General features: G+C 31.0%; 1 protein-coding gene across 2 annotated transcripts; it reads right to left on the bottom strand.

The window, feature by feature from the left end:
* Window positions 1-2,190: 2,190 nt before the first annotated feature.
* On the bottom strand, window positions 2,191-4,756 carry LOC107422258 (F-box/FBD/LRR-repeat protein At1g51370-like). 2 transcript variants are annotated; one of them, XM_048477417.2, is made up of 3 exons: window positions 4,620-4,756; window positions 2,702-3,892; window positions 2,191-2,584 (listed from the first exon to the last, which is right to left on the bottom strand). In XM_048477417.2, exons 2-3 carry the CDS (start codon window positions 3,773-3,775, stop codon window positions 2,423-2,425), a joined length of 1,236 nt encoding a protein of 411 aa, XP_048333374.2. In that variant the 5' UTR covers window positions 3,776-3,892; window positions 4,620-4,756; the 3' UTR covers window positions 2,191-2,422. The 2 variants fall into 2 exon arrangements, with proteins under 2 accessions (XP_048333374.2, XP_060672037.1); XM_060816054.1 differs by lacking the exon at window positions 4,620-4,756 and having other exon boundaries at window positions 2,702-4,613.
* Between the last annotated feature and the right edge of the window lie 13,478 nt (window positions 4,757-18,234).

Below are 18,234 nucleotides of genomic sequence, written 5' to 3'. Positions count from 1 at the left end.
TCATAGGAAAACGGCGCCGTTTAATGATCAATAATTTAATATTTTTATAAGCACCCATTTTGAAAAAAATATCAAAGATTTAAAATTAATAAAAAAAATAAAAGTAAAAAATGAAAAAAATAAAAAACTATCTTCAAAATGTTAGTCGTCTAACTTAATCTTTAATGCCAAAATAAATAAATAAGGTTAACGTTTATGGTTTTGGTTTTTTTTTTTTTTTTTTTTTTTTGAAAAATCAAATATACATGAATAAGTGAATATAATGATAGACTGTCAATCATTTACAATTTTACAATGAAACAAAAATGTTTATCAAAATGAACTTCATTTTATAAAAAGTTTGAAACGGTATTCTTTTTTTTTTATTGTTCTTTTTTTTTTCCAACTTGTAGTTAGATGAAAAACCTAATGCATAATTAAAATAAAACTTTAAAAAGAAAAATAGATCCCGGCCATATTTTCAGTTTTTGGCTTTCAAAATATTATTTTAAAAATAAAAAAATAAACTATTTTTATTTATTTTTTGAAAATAAAGGTGTTTAGTCAGTGATGTTTGAAAATAGTTTTCAAAACTAATAAATAAAAAATAAAAAATATTATTTTAATATTTTCTAAATTTTTTTTATTTTTTTTTCTAAAACTGTTTTTAAAAACTAATGGTTAAATATGTAATTTTTTATTTTAGAAACAATTTTCTATTTTATAGAATAGAAAACTATTTTAAAACCTAATAGCCAGGTCCTTGAAAACTAAAAACATTGAAGCAATTTTCTTTTTTTTTCTTTTTTTTTCTTTTTAAATTTTTTTATTGCAAGGAACTAGATTTAAGACTAGTAAGAAGATCATATTTCTATAAGCAGTAATTTTTGTTTCCTTGCCATCTTATAAGCAAGCCGTTTTGTGTGTGTGTGTGTGTGTGTGTGTGTGTGTGTGGGGGGGGGGGGGTTTTGCCATCTTATAAGCAAGCCGTTTTGCCATCTTATAATTTTTTTCTTCTTTTTCTTTTTTTCTTTTTTTTTTTTGTGTGTGTGTGTGTGTGTGTGTGTGTGTGGGGGGGAATAATCCACATAAAGATCTGTTTCGGGAATAGAATGGAAGACCTATTTATTATAAAGGTGCATTTGGTTGTTGAAATGAAATCAATGAATTAATAAACCATGAAATTTAATGAATTATCAATATGTGTTAATAAATATTTACGAAAAATAAATACGTGTTAATAGATTATTAAAAATATATATGTCAAAATAAGGTTACTATAATAATAAAGCCCCTCCCCATGTAATCATGGGTTACATAAAAAATAAAAATATATATCTATATATATATATATATATATATATATATATATATATTTCAAAAATTAATAATACTAGGAAGAAATTGAAATATCAAGCTAGAATAATTTAGTCCAAACTCTGGCAGGGTACTTTATTTTATCTATTTTATTTTTAAAAGAACTCGGGCAGAGTACTAGTAGGACGTTTTTGATGCTTTATTTTGTCCTGTAAGCACCACTTGGGAATCAATACTGTCAAAGATAGCAAATTTTTATTTAAAAAAAATATATTAAATAATATAATAATATTTTATTAGTTTATACTAATTTGTAATAAATTTTCAACCCATGATAGTGACATCATTGGACACGTAATTTGGTAAAAGTTAACAATCTGATTCTGATCGCATTACTCTTTTGCTAATTACAAGTTTTGAAAACAGCACATAGAATCATCATGAAAAAGTGCATTAAAAAAATAATAATTAAAAATTAAAAAGTTTGGCCTTCAATGCGTAGAATATCATCTTCTACTATGTCAGCAGTTGGATTTTCATATTTTAAAAGTATAAAGAAACAATAAATATTAAGAGCTGAACTAAACCAAACAGCTTTTCTTTTTACCTAATTACACCCATAAAAACATGCTCCAAAATTACTAACAAACCTTGCAAAAAGGGCCAAAGTCCATCTCTACAAATATGTATTCTCAAAACATTATGTGTCATTTGGATTTCTCCATAAATAAGGATAACTAGATAAGTCATGCTTCTACTATTGAACCTTGTCTCAATTTCATTAAATCTCATATTTAATTACAACAAAACTAGCAAACCAAAAGTTTAGTTTAGGATTATAAGTTTATAGCTAAACTATCTATTAGCAACTGGGAAAGGTACTGGAAGGCAAAATAGATGAAAACTTCGTTAACTCAGCTTGAAAACAACAAAAAACAGATGGTCAACACAATTTAGTTAAAAAAAAAAAAAAGTAAATGGAATTTCTCTCTCTCTCTCTCTCTCTCTCTCTCTCTATATATATATATATATATGCACAAAGTTTATGTATATACATTATTAACTGATTTTCTACAGTGTTTACCATATGCAAGCCAGCCAACCATAAATATTAACCCTCATGCTGTCAACTTATTTCAAGAGTCTCCACAGAAGGTGCACACCAAAGCAAAGAATCCCGCAATTCTGCACTTTTAGTCAACCTATTATATGAATTCACCTTGAGATGCTTCAGATTAGATAAAGGAGAAGAGCATTTCTTTCTTATTGTTTCAGGAAATATAAGAACCTACAAAAGTTAACACACAATAACCAAAAAACAATTATCAGTGAGTAACCTGAATCATTCATCAAAATCTTGAAAGTGAAAAAATTAGACTTAATGAACCTAAACAATAATAAAGACCTCTTCTTTCAAAATACTCAGCATCATCTTCTTTAAGAAATTCAGATTCGAAAGAAGACGCACAAGAGCAGAATATGAAGTTTCATCCATATATCGGTATGCAAAGTACAAATTAGCTTCTAATAGATTGGGAGCTTCAACCAAAATGATTGAGCAGTCAGAACCACATGCAAATTTCAACCAAACTAAATTTGGTGTTCGAAGTACTGCCTCAATGCTCTTCAACGACACAATGGAAAGAAATTTAAGGCTGTTACTGCAGATACAAATGTTTTTCAACTTATAGCATTTTAAAGTTAATCTCTCAAGGATTGGAAGTCCAGAAATCAAACCGTCCAGCCACTGATCAGTAAGATCCACACGCGATAATGAGAGACTTCTAAGTGTTCCACTAACAGTAAAATCCAGATATCCAAGACTAGATCCTGATAAAAATAATTCCTCAATAACGGGGCACCCTGAAATAAGATTTTGAAGTGACTTATTATCAGAATCCACACACATCAAAGAGAGAACTTTCAAAGAGGGAAAGGTTGGTGGAAAAGGGACCACCAACTTCACCTCACTCAACTTCAGGACGGTTAGTGAACTTGCACTACGAACAGACTGAGGTAACCGATACTGCTTGACATGGAGATCTAACTCCTTCACTTTATTTTGTACAGCAAAGCTTAACCATTCATCTATTTGTCTAGTAGCAATGCCAGAGCTCGCAAAACTATAAGTTGTGTCACACTTAAAGCTTACTATGAGCGGATCTTGAATTTTCATACATAGTTCACGACACCTAAAAAAGTTGGTCGGGAAATTTAAGACCATATCTTGTTTCTTCACCTTCTTGTCGAAGGTAATATTGCAGAAGTCTTCAAAGTACAAAAAGGGAGTAGAAAGCCACAAATGTCTCCAGCGCTTGGCAATAAGACTCATACGGACGATATAAACGGTGGGAAGGAACGAGAAAATATGATAAATGAGATGATCGGGTAATTGAGATATGCGGTCTACAAATAAAGTATGAAGCTCATTATTAACCATTCCTCCATTGTCTCCCTTTACTCTTTTTGCCATGGTCATAAAATCCCCAGATGATTATCCACTTCTTTATCAGAATATGTGTACATATATATATACATAACCTCCAACTTTGGAACACTTTATTGTACCAATTACACCAGTTTTTATAAAATGACCCTGAAATTTGGAAGAGATTCAATGCACATCCTCAGACGGATAGAATATCTGTATGACTAAATGAAAGTAATGCAAAGGCCAAAATAGCAGAGTAAATGAAGAGTAGTAAAAGCACCACTCAACAATCAAAAACACATTTTTTTTTTTTTTTTTGGGGGGAAAATCCAAACACCAACTTCTTTCTGAAACAGAAATTGACCAGTCTATGTGCATAAACAGATTTTACAGTTGAAGGTCCACATACAGACATATATGCATACATACATAAATATCACGTACTTATACATAAAACATTCATGTTGGTTCATTATGAATTTCTTACAGTTTTGAAAATTTGGTTAAAAATATAATTTTTAAAAACTTCATAAAATATATATATATATATATATGTTTTCTCTAGGGAAAAAAAAAAAAAAAATCAGTGTTATAATTGGTAATAAGTGTGTATTATCTGACAGTACTGGTAGTGTAAGGAATATGAGGCAAAAAGGTACAAAATGAAAAGGAAAAAAGGAAATTGAAAATATGGGTTAGTTAGATTTCCACTGCACAAAAACTCTGCAATAAAAATTCCTTAAGAAATTTCAAATTCAATAAAAACCCAGAACCAGCAAGCTCAAAGACGAAATACCCAGTTAGAAATAAAAACCCAAAACCCAAAGTTTTTATATTTACATAGAATATTTGTATAAATATATGAACAAATAAATTAAAGAAGCTAGCTGACCTGGTTCTTCAGAGACCCCCCAAAACAATAAACAATATTCAGGTTATCTGAAAGACGAAGACGAAGACGAAGACAGAGAGTAACAGACAAAGAATGATCCCGATTTGCGTTTTCACGCTTTTCAAATAAATATACACATTAGAATAATGACACGCGGCCTACGTTTTTCTTACATGAGTTTACAATAAAACGGTGTCGTTTCCAAGCTTTTATAATTATTTCAAATTTTCAATAATAATAATAATAATAATAGGAGCATTTTTCAAACCAAAGGGCATTACATTCCATTCATAATGACCAAATGGCGTACTAGCTCTAGGTTGTCATCACTTAGTGGTAACGATAACATAAGTGTAAGTAATGAAGAACATAATTATTCTTGTAGTAATACATATTATAGGTCTAAATCCCCTAGTAACAACTATTTGCAACCATGGACATATGGTGCAATTTGTTTAATATTTCTTGTTTTTTTAAACCATCGATATTCCATTCGTATAGTTTATCAGAACTAACAGAAAATTGATTTTTAGAATTTGATTCTTGAAATTCAGGGGGTAAAGGTTTACTAAGACTGGTGAATTTTGGTTTAGGTTTACTAGTTTGTAACCTAGTAATTTGATTATCAAAAGTGGATTGATTGGATTCTGTATCAGATGAATGTTGATTTTTAATAGTAAAAATGTTTGAAGAAGATGCTTCATGATTAGAGTTGGAAGTTTTTAATTGCAATTCTTTTAAAAGTTGACTAAGTTGATTTGTTTTATTTGGAAGGGTTGGAACCTTCGTAATATCCGGAAATTTGATTAGTGGTTGAGGTTTGATTTCTTCTTTAGAGGAATTATCAATTTTGATTTCTATTTTATCTAATTGTTTACCTATGGTGATTAGACTTTGATTTGTGTAATTATTTTGTTCAATGACTTTCTTAGTTTCATTAATTAAATCGTTATTTTCATTTGTGGAAGTTTTGAATGGTGAAGCTATGACTTGATTATTTAAATGGGGAATGATTATTTTTTCAACTGGAGGGTGACTAGACAGGACTGTTGATTTATCTGATTTAATCCATTTTTCTTTGGTTAATGTTTTTAAATTATTTAAAGGATAATAGAATTTTTCAAGGAAATCGAAAAATTCAATATCAAATTTAAGTTCTAACATTGTTTGTTTCCATTTTTCCCAGATTTTTTCTTTTTCTTCTCTAGTGTGTGATTGTCTATATTTGATTAATTTATCATGATTTTTGTCAAACATCATTTCTTGATCTAATTGTTTCCAGTGTGGTTTAAATTGATTAATGTTGATTTGTTAGCAGGTTTCATATGATTTATGGATTGGATGAATTTGTGTGACAGTTTTATGGGTAATAATGTTACTAGGGGATTTAGACCTATAATATGTATTACTACAAGAATAATTATGTTCTTCATTACTTACACTTATGTTATCGTTACCACTAAGTGATGACAACCTAGAGTTAGTACTTAATCTAGAACTCGAAGAAGAATTAGACCTAAATAATCTATCCATTTTCAAATTTTTTAAATTTAAATCTTTATAAAATAAATCTATTCCTTACCTTAATCTAACCTTCAAAACCTACTACTATCTTTTCTTTTATCTTTTCCTAACGAACTTCCTATTCTACCACTCTCTTTTGGTATCAGAGCCATAAGTGTTCCGATCTATATGCTTTCTACTTCTTTTAGCGCCCGTAGAGTATTATATCTGTTTAATTAATTCATTTCCTTATCTTAATTTCTAAAGGTTTATTAAGCCAACTTTATTGTTGTCATTCGTGTTCGTCCATAGCTGAACAGTAAATGGTCCGTGTCTGAACAATAAGTCCCAGGTGAGGCATGAGAGGAGCGGTCTGAGAGGTCAAGGGAAGAGAGCAATCATATGTCAATAGTAAATTTGAATTAATAGAGTTTTAAAAATTAAAATTTGAAAATGGATAAATTATTTAGATCTAATTCTTCTACTAGTTCTAGATTAAGTACTAGCTCTAGGTCATCGCTTAATGGAAATCAAATACCAGACATAATTAATGAAGAACACTATAGTTTCACCTCTAATGAATCAATCAACCCAGACTGGAATATTCCTCCAGTTTCCCCTAGTGAAATTTACCACCATAAAACTTGGTCTTTGTCCTCCTTTAAAAGTGAATCACATATTAAAACTGTTGAACAAGTTTACACAATCAATAAAGATCATGAAACCTGCCAATTACTTACTAAATCAAACATCAACCAACATTTAAAAGATGGTTACAAATTCATGCATATAGGATTAGTTCAAATAGGAATCAAACCCCTAACTAAGTTAGGAACAAATTCATCTATACTACTGTGTCTTAGAGACGCTAGCTTTAAAAATTTTAATCAAAGTGTCTTTGGAGTTATAGAAACCAGTTTAGGTAATGGTCATGTTCATTTTGACTGTTATCCCAATTTTCCAGTCAGTTTAACAGATCCATGCATTCTAAAGGTTTTAACTCTTAATTTAAAAACTTCGGGTTATCACTTCGACGAAGGTCGTCAACCCTTAGACTTAATTTACAGAATTCATTATAAAGTCTCAGGAACTAACATGAACTTTAAGGCTAAACAACATAATGCTAAAGGTCATACTATGTTAATCCAGAGTCAATATCAAGATTTAAATATTCAAATTCCTAAATTAATCAAATGGTTAGATGTTAATTTACCCTCTGATTGGGTATTAACTGATGTCCGAAGTCCAACACCTATTCAAAATATATTAACCAACACTGAGTTCATCTCACAATCTGATGATGGATCTGTTCGAATCTCCTTTGATAGAAATCCTAGATCTAATCAATCCTTAGGAGAAACCTCCTCCCGAAGATCCCTTAATCAACCAATCATCGAGTCCGTCTCTTCTGATAGTATATCTCGAAGAGATCATGAAATAGAAAAAGATTTACAAAGAATTAAAATTCAAGAATTAGAACAACAACTACACAAATTAAGATTAGAAAATGAACTTAAAAATCTTAGATTAAAATCAATTCACCACACTGGACAAGTTAGTCAACCTCGTTACAGTGATGAAGAAATCCAATCCACACAATCACCCACAGCTTCAGATTTTATAGATCCCCAATTAAACACTTTAGATACACCCTTTAAACCACACTGGAAACAATTAAATCACGAAATGATGTCTGATAAAAATCATGACAAACTAATCAAATATCGACAATCACACACTAAAGATCAAAAAGAAGATATTTGGCAAACTTGGAAACAAACAATGTTACAACTTAAATTTGACATAAAATTTTTTGATTTTCTTGAAAAATTTTACTATTCTTTAAATAATTTAAAAACTTTAACAAAAGATAAATGGATTAAATCCGATAAATCCACAGTCCTGTTTAGCCACCCTCCAGTTGAAAAAATAATCATTCCTCATTTAAATAACCAAGTCATAGCTTCACCCTTTAAAACTTCCACAAATGAAAATAACGATTTAATTAATGAAACTAGGAAAGTCATTGAACAAAATAATTACACAAATCAAAGTCTTATTACAATAGGTAAACAGTTAGACAAAATAGAAACTAAAATTGATAACTCCTCTAAAGAAGAAATTAAACCTCAACCACTCATAAAATTTCCAGATATTACAAAAGTTCCAACTCTTCCACCTAAAACTAATCAACTAAGTCAACTCTTAAAAGAATTACAATTAAAAATCTCCAAAAATGAAGCCTCTTCTTCAAATCTAGCTACCATCAACAATAAATCTTCGTCTGATACAGAATCAAATCAATCTTCCTTGGATAATCATATTAATAGACTTAAAAATCAGAAACCAAGATTTAATACTTTTAATAAACCATTACCCCCCGAATTTCAAGAATCCACCTCTAAAAATCAATTCTCTGTTAGTTCTAATAAATTATACGAATGGAATATAGATGGTTTAAAAGAACAAGAAATACTAAACAAATTACACCACATGTCCATGGTTGCTAATAGTTATTTTACTAATCAAAACCTTCCCCAACCTGAAATTGTTGAATTATTAGTCACAGGTTTTACCGGTACTTTACACTACTGGTGGGAAAAACATTTAACAGATCAATCTAAATCAGATATCATTCATGCAGTTAAATTAGATGAAGAAGGATTCCCCATATTTGATGAGTCAATAGGTCAAGGTGTCCCAGACGGCGTTAATACCTTGTTAGCTACAATAATTAGACATTTTATAGGAACCCCTACCGCTGTCACAGAACGAATTCATAGTCAATTAACCAATTTACACTGTCCCACTCTTAGTGATTTCGAATGGTATGTCCAAACATTTACCATTGGAATCATGATGAGAAATGATTGTAATCAACCTTTTTGGAAAGAAAAATTTATTAATGGTTTACCCCAATTATTTGCTAGAAAAATCAGAAATGTCTTAAGTAATGATAGTGGTCACATAGATTACGATTCATTAACTTATGGCGATATAGTCTCAATCATCAAAAAAGAAGGATTAAAAATGTGCACTGATATGAAAATAGCTAATCAACTAAATAATGATAAAAAGAAAACTAAATACGAATTAGGAAACTTTTGTCAACAATATGGTCTATCTACTATAGCACCCTCTAGGCAAAACAAAATCAAAAACAAATCATATAAGAACACTCTTAGGCATAATAAATATTCAAATTCTAAACCCTATTATAAATCTCATAAGTTCAATAAATCTAATCCTAATAAATTCTACAAATCAACTAAACATAAAAAAGATTCAAAAGATAATACTAAAATTAAATGTTTTAAATGTCATAAATTTGGTCATTTTGCTAATAACTGCAAAGCTAAGCAAACAATCAAACAATTAGAAATACCAGAAGATCAAAAACAAAACTTAATCAATGTTTTAGGTCTACACAACACAGATAGTGAACATAGTGAAAACAATATTTACACTGCATCAAGTTCTGATGAATCAAGTATTGACACTGAATCAACTAGTGACACAGATAACCCTAAAATTACTTTAGGGTGTTTAGATGCTTGTTGTCTAGATACCTGTTGTAATCACTCACTTAGTGTCTTAACTACTTCTACAGAAGATGAAGATATCATTTTAGAATTACTTAGTAAATTAGAAAATCCTGATGAAAGAATAGAATACATGAAAAAATATAAAAAGATAATCACTGATAATCACAAAGAAACAAATCAATATCATAAAAGTACTCAAAAAATATGTTTAACAGAAGCCTTGCAAACATTTAATAAATCCAAAAATAAACCCATAACTATTCAAGACTTACAAACAGAAATTAAAACAATCAAGTCTGAAATTAAAGAATTACAAATGGAAAATCATTTAATCAAACACCGATTACAATTCATTCAGGATAACCCCCATCCTAGTCAACCTGATGAACAGGAAGAAGGATCTTCCCATCATAATTGTATTGCTTCAATTCAAAAAATCAAACTTAGAAAATGGCATATTAAAATCACCATACTCATAAAAGATTTTCAATTAACAACAATTGCACTTTTAGATTCAGGTGCAGATTTAAATTGCATTCATGAAAGTCTTATCCCTAATCAATATTATACCAAAACAAAAGAAAAATTAAATTCTGCCAATGGTAGTAAAATGGATTTACAATATGAAATAAATCAAGTCCAAATTTGTCATAATCAAATCTGTTATACAACCTCTTTTGTTCTTATTAAAAATATGACAGATCAAGTCATCCTCGGAATCCCTTTCCTTTCTCTATTATACCCATTCATTACGAACAATCATGGAATAATTAGTCACCCTTTAGGTGAAAAAATCAAATTTGAATTCTTACTTCAATCAAATAATGTTCAGACTCTTCAAGATCAATCTATTTCAAAACAGCTTAATCAAATCCAACTCTATCGTCCTCCTTTTTATCTTCCATTTTTCAATCATTCATGTTTTTATACATCTCAAATCATTCAAACTTTATTTTGCAAAATATATTCATATCTCTCTGCATCTTTTGGATATATCTTTGTATCTTTTCCAACTCTTTGCATTATTTCAAAATATCTTTTTTCTAATCACAGCATGTCTCGCCCCAGCGGCTACATGATCATCAACAGCACATCTGTTCCAATTTGGAGTGGAGAAAATTCTGAAAAGAATTTCCCAACCCAATTTGAACTAGATATCCCCCAAAGAGCCTTAATCAATTCCGTTTGGAATAAAACCCATTTTGAATCACCCGAAGAAAAAATAGATTTTATTCAAACCCTTGATAACCTTTGTTTTTATCTCCAATCAATCAAACAAAAACCCGATAGTAAATACTATTCCCATTATATCCTATTCACAGGCCCAAACCCTGGCCTTTATAAAACATGGTCCCAAATAGCCCATGAGATCGCAGACCAAATCAATACCCAATACCGAGGCTATTATAGTCTCCATGAAGCCCTTGAAATCACCCATAGAGAATTAGGTCCACAAGCCTTTGTTCACCCTTGGGTCAGAATGGATCCAGAGTTTTCCAAAACTCTCCGTTCCGTCCAACAAATCATTTCTAATCAAGCTTCTAGTTCCCAATCAGCCCACAAAATGCAACATAATCATCCTCGACCAAACACTGTTATTATCAACCCACAAAACATCATCAATCAAATAAATCAAGACCCACTTGATCTTCTCAATAACCCTTATTTAGATCATCCTTTAGAATTCCGATTCCATGAACTCAAACACAAGAATCAATGCCTTGAACACCAAATCCAAACCTTACTCCACAACAATGCCATTCACCAACTTCACATTAATCATCTCCAACAAGATCTAGATTATTGGACCAAAAAACAATCTTTTAATCAAAACCAAGCCTCAACTAGCCATTCCAATCAACCTTTCCAACTCATTGACAATCCTTATCCATTAATCAAAAATTCCACCTTACCTTGGAATCCTGTCCGTATATTTTTCTATCCTAATCAATGGTTACAACAAGCTGGTTTACCCAGTGATATTATTTCCCGCATTTGGCAAATCAAAAGAAAACAATTTTATGATGAATTCAATTTTCTTCAAAAAATGTTACGCTCATTTATCCAATCACCCAATACCTGTCCCCGTGGTATGTATGTATATTCGGAAGCTGCTTTACATCCTTCCAATATCAAATGTACCACATGTGACCCTGAAAATATACCCCTCAATCATATTGGCTGTCCTCACCAAATCAACTATTGTATTTACCGTGTTGGCCTATATGCCCCAACCTTTCACAATTTCATTTTTCAAAATAAAACAATCACTTAGGCTACCCTCTTTGACTGGGGATTAGTTGGAACCATTATATTCACCCATACAGATCAAGCCCAAAACTGTACTGAATTAATCAAAATGGCCATTACCTGCCTCTTTTTACCTCACCAATCAGCACCATTAAAACAACAATGATATATTGCTGTTCACATCACATCCACTCTACCAGAATGGATCCATAGATGGGAACCAGCACGCCACCTAATCACCTTTGAAAAATCAAAATATGCTACTAATCATTTCCGCCAAGACGAACAGGTACGAAGATGTTCCAGACCAATCACTCAACAGCTACGCCATTGGAGAGCTGCAGTATATGGAGACCATTTTAATCTCCAAAACATTAATCAAAAATACTTTTTAGCAAAAGAAAATCAATATACAAAATTATATTTACATCAAGGATTCCGTTATGTATGGAATGATGTATTTACATCTTTTCATTACAAAACAATGTATCCGGACCTTGCTGCTATTTATTATAAAATGTTCCAAAAACAAAAAATCATCAATGTAGATGTTGAAAGAATTATCAATAACAATCAAGAATCAGACGACGATATAGAAATCGATCCAGACGAAGATGACACTTACCAGTATGACGACGAAGAAGATCACAACATCAACAACATGCTGGAAGCCTAAATCACAATCAACAGAAGGAATCTTTGACAGTACAAAGTTATTTTCAAAATTCCACCCACAAAAGCAGATCACGAGACTTTACTGTTCAAATTACTATTCATAAACAGTAAAAGGAGCCGAAAGCAGATCACTGTTCAATCAACTGTTCCTCACTGTTCAATCAACTGTGCCCGACAGCACACTATTCAATCACTGTTCATTCACTGTGCAATCAACTGTTCATGAACAGGAACCGAGTCCTCCTTTGCCTATATAAGGAGCCCCATTCCTTTTTCTTCTCTAGTGTGTGATTGTCTATATTTGATTAATTTATCATGATTTTTGTCAGACATCATTTCTTGATCTAATTGTTTCCAGTGTGGTTTAAATTGATTAATGTTGATTTGTTGGCAGGTTTCATGTGATTTATGGATTGGATGAATTTGTGAGACAATTTTAATCTCCAACACATTAATATTTTTTAGCAAAAGAAAATCAATATACAAAATTATATTTACACCAAGGATTTCATTATGTATAGAATGATGTTTTCACATCTTTTCATTACAAAACAATGTATCCAGATTTGGCTGTTATTTATCATAAAATATTCAAAAATCAAAGAATCAATCCACTTAATCAAGAATCAGAAGAAGATATTGATCCAGATGAAGACGATACCTACCAATATGGAGACGAAGAAGACCACAACATCAACAACATGTTGGAGGCCTGAAGTCAAAATCAACAGAAGGAATCTCTGACAGCACAGAGTTGCTTTTCAGAAATTCAAAATCAGACAAATCAGACAATTCACGAGACTTTACTGTTCAATCACTATTCATGAACAGTAAAAGGAGCCGAAAGCAGATCACTGTTCAATCAACTATTCACGCACTGTTCACCGACAGAATACTATTCAATCACTGTGCAATCAACTATTTATCAACAGAAATCAAGTCCTCCTTTGCCTATTTAAAGGAGCCTCATTTTCATTTGTAAATCAACGTTTTTTATAGTTTTTGTAGAAGCTAGAGAGAGTTTAGAGAGTTTCTGGCAGATTTCTCCTCTTTTCTTTCCTTCTTCTCTATAAAACTGTATAATCAACCAGTTTGAGTGCTTGTAACATTTGGTTCTTCGAATCAAGTAAGCATTCATCCATATCTTACATTTCTGCATATTTATATATATTAATTGGCTGGCTTTGCCGCCTATATCTTTCATTTTATTTTTAATATTTATTTTTATTAATATTTATTTTATTTTTCATTTCATATACTTGGCTGGCTTTGCCGCCTCTATCTTTAATTTTTGTCTTTTTCATTTCCTTCCGCTTTCATATTTTATTTTGTCATTTTAGTTAGGGGTTTGATTCCTATTTGAACTAATCCTATATGCATGAACTCATCTATACTACTGTGTCTTAGAGACGCTAGCTTTAAAAATTTTAATCAAAGTGTCTTTGGAGTTATAGAAACCAGTTTAGGTAATGGTCCTGTTCATTTTGACTGTTATCCCAATTTTCCAGTCAGTTTAACAGATCCATGCATTCTAAAGGTTTTAACTCTTAATTTAAAAACTTCGGGTTATCACTTCGACGAAGGTCGTCAACCCTTAGCCTTAATTTACAGAATTCATTATAAAGTCTCAGGAACTAACATGAACTTTAAGGCTAAACAACATAATGCTAAAGGTCATACTATGTTAATCCAGAGTCAATATCAAGATTTAAATATTCAAATTCCTAAATTAATCAAATGGTTAGATGTTAATTTACCCTCTGATTGGGTATTAACTGATGTCCGAAGTCCAACACCTATTCAAAATATATTAACCAACACTGAGTTCATCTCACAATCTGATGATGGATCTGTTCGAATCTCCTTTGATAGAAATCCTAGATCTAATCAATCCTTAGGAGAAACCTCCTCCCGAAGATCCCTTAATCAACCAATCATCGAGTCCGTCTCTTCTGATAGTATATCTCGAAGAGATCATGAAATAGAAAAAGATTTACAAAGAATTAAAATTCAAGAATTAGAACAACAACTACACAAATTAAGATTAGAAAATGAACTTAAAAATCTTAGATTAAAATCAATTCACCACACTGGACAAGTTAGTCAACCTCGTTACAGTGATGAAGAAATCCAATCCACACAATCACCCACAGCTTCAGATTTTATAGATCCCCAATTAAACACTTTAGATACACCCTTTAAACCACACTGGAAACAATTAAATCACGAAATGATGTCTGATAAAAATCATGACAAACTAATCAAATATCGACAATCACACACTAAAGATCAAAGATGGGTGTGTAATATCCCAATATCCCACATCGATTGGAAAGGAAGGCTCCGGACGCCTTATAAGCGTGGAGTCCCCTTTCCCTTCAAGATGCGTTTTGGGTATAAAACCTTGAGGCCCGATGGACTGGGCCAAAGAGGACAATATCTTGATGCGGGTTGAGCCTGGGCTAGCAATGGTATCAGAGCCTAACCCGGATCGGTGTGCCAGGACGGACTCTGGGCCCCAGGAGGGGGAAGGATGGGTGTGTAATATCTCAATATCCCACATCGATTGGAAAGGAAGGCTCCGGACGCCTTATAAGCGTGGAGTCCCCTTTCCAATCGATGTGGGATATTGGGATATTACACACCCATCCTTCCCCCTCCTGGGGCCCAGTCTAGTTTGATTGTTTTGCATTCTATGGGTTGATTTGGGATCGGAACGCTTATGGCTCTGATACCGAAAGGGAGGAGAGAGTAGAGTATGCAATAAGAAGAACAAAAGATAATAGACAGAGAGTGTTATATAAAGAAGAGCAAACAAAGAACAGATATGGAAGAGACGGAGTATGAATATGAAAGCGGAAGGAAATGAAAATGACAAAAATTAAAGATAGAGGCGGCAAAGCCAGCCAAGTATATGAAATGAAAAATAAAATAAATATTAATAAAAATAAATATTAAAAATAAAATGAAAGATATAGGCGGCAAAGCCAGCCAATTAATATATATAAATATGCAGAAATGTAAGATATGGATGAATGCTTACTTGATTCGAAGAACCAAATGTTACAAGCACTCAAACTGGTTGATTATACAGTTTTATAGAGAAGAAGGAAAGAAAAGAGGAGAAATCTGCCAGAAACTCTCTAAACTCTCTCTAGCTTCTACAAAAACTATAAAAAACGTTGATTTACAAATGAAAATGAGGCTCCTTTAAATAGGCAAAGGAGGACTTGATTTCTGTTGATAAATAGTTGATTGCACAGTGATTGAATAGTATTCTGTCGGTGAACAGTGCGTGAATAGTTGATTGAACAGTGATCTGCTTTCGGCTCCTTTTACTGTTCATGAATAGTGATTGAACAGTAAAGTCTCGTGAATTGTCTGATTTGTCTGATTTTGAATTTCTGAAAAGCAACTCTGTGCTGTCAGAGATTCCTTCTGTTGATTTTGACTTCAGGCCTCCAACATGTTGTTGATGTTGTGGTCTTCTTCGTCTCCATATTGGTAGGTATCGTCTTCATCTGGATCAATATCTTCTTCTGATTCTTGATTAAGTGGATTGATTCTTTGATTTTTGAATATTTTATGATAAATAACAGCCAAATTTGGATACATTGTTTTGTAATGAAAAGATGTGAAAACATCATTCCATACATAATGAAATCCTTGGTGTAAATATAATTTTGTATATTGATTTTCTTTTGCTAAAAAATATTAATGTGTTGGAGATTAAAATTGTCTCCATACACAGCAGCTCTCCAATGGCGTAGCTGTTGAGTGATTGGTCTGGAACATCTTCGTACCTGTTCGTCTTGGCGGAAGTGATTAGTAGCATATTTTAATTTTTCAAAGGTGATTAGGTGGCGTGCTGGTTCCCATCCATGGATCCATTCTGGTGGAGTAGATGTGATGTGAACAGTAATATAGCCTTGTTGTTTTAATGGTGCTGATTCCCAGATTTTTTCTTTTTCTTCTCTAGTGTGTGATTGTCTATATTTGATTAATTTATCATGATTTTTGTCAGACATCATTTCTTGATCTAATTGTTTCCAGTGTGGTTTAAATTGATTAATGTTGATTTGTTGGCAGGTTTCATATGATTTATGGATTGGATGAATTTGTGTGACAGTTTTATGGGTAATAATGTTACTAGGGGATTTAGACCTATAATATGTATTACTACAAGAATAATTATGTTCTTCATTACTTACACTTATGTTATCGTTACCACTAAGTGATGACAACCTAGAGCTAGTACTTAATCTATTGTGGAATACAATATAAAGATCAATGGCAATAACAGGACTGATCAAGACTATAACTTTTAAACTTTTCTATATAATGATTGGATTGGTTTTTTTATGTTAATCCGCCATCTTCAATTATTAGATTTTTTTTATTTTAAAAATATAATTTTGTAACTATTACATTCTTTGATTTATCATATATATTGGAAATGGACGATTACTGGCTGACTAAAGGAGATATTTATTGAAAGAAAATAAAAACATTATTTAAAAGGTTAATATCATTTGCACCCAAATTATGACAAATTTTCATTCTGCCTTCTAAACTATCAAATTTTCCCATATTTGGCACCTAAACTGTTGTTTTTGACAATTTATACCATTTTAGTCCAACCAAGCATTTTTGATGAATGAACTTGATCAAATTTGTTAGAAAACAATTTTATTATATTTTATTTTAATTTTTGTATAGAGTATATGACTAATTTGACTAAATTCATTAAAAATAAACTGTTTAATTAAACTAAAACGATATAAAAGCAATAGTTTTGAAGGCAATATAAAGAATTTTAATTTTGTTTTTTTAAGACAAAACAAAAATCATATCATACTTTAGAAGATAAAATGATATTAAAATCCAAAATCCAAAATCTAATATCAAAATTCTTTTAATTAGGTATCAATCCATTATTATTTTTGTTTACCTTGTGTTTTTATTTTGTTTATAATAGTTTGTATGCAAATATTGACATGGTTAATAATGGTTTTAAATGTGTTTATCTAATAATGTTGATCTAAAATGCTGCTAAAATATCAGTATCTTTATACGATTAGGCTTTGCTATCACTCCTATGTAGTGGTTGGCTTCAAAAGTAGTGTTCAACTTTCTCACCTTTTAAGTTTTAAGCTCTAAAATAATATTTTAATTGAGTTTATGAATAACTTAATACAAAAATCATTGTTTTCAACTATAATAATTTTAAATTGGAACACCTCATTTTAATATTAAAACAAATGTAATTTTTAACTTTCAATCAAGTTTTTTGTCTCTCTGTTTTACCTTCTTTTTTTTAAAGTAATATTATAAATGTTTTTTTTTCACAAAAAATAAAATCCGCCAAGTAAATTTCAATAGACCTTTATGGTGCTTCCCAAGAATTTTTCATCATTTGTTTTTCTATTTTTTATGTTTTGCAACAAAACTTCGTAAACAATTTTTTTTTGGGTTAAATTTAGATTATTACTTTTATTTGTTAAATTCTGTCCAACATTATTAGTATTGTCAAAACTGACATTTTGGATTTCAATTATTATGAGGAAAAGAATCTAATTAAAACAGGAACTTATTTGGATGTGTCTTTTGCTCTTAAAAGAAAGGTTATATTAGTTAAATAA

This window comes from Ziziphus jujuba, chromosome 3 (assembly GCF_031755915.1).
Source record: "Ziziphus jujuba cultivar Dongzao chromosome 3, ASM3175591v1".
In the NCBI taxonomy this organism is placed as follows: Eukaryota; Viridiplantae; Streptophyta; class Magnoliopsida; order Rosales; family Rhamnaceae; genus Ziziphus; species Ziziphus jujuba.
This window is presented reverse-complemented; position numbering and strand designations above follow the sequence as displayed.

Coding starts and splice junctions, on each gene's coding strand:
- LOC107422258 (XM_048477417.2), bottom strand. CDS start 3,775: ATGACCATGGCAAAAAGAGTAAAGGGAGACAATGGAGGAATGGTTAAT. Junction 2,585..2,701: donor TGAGTATTTTGAAAGAAGAG/GTCTTTATTATT, acceptor TAACTTTTGTAG/GTTCTTATATTTCCTGAAAC.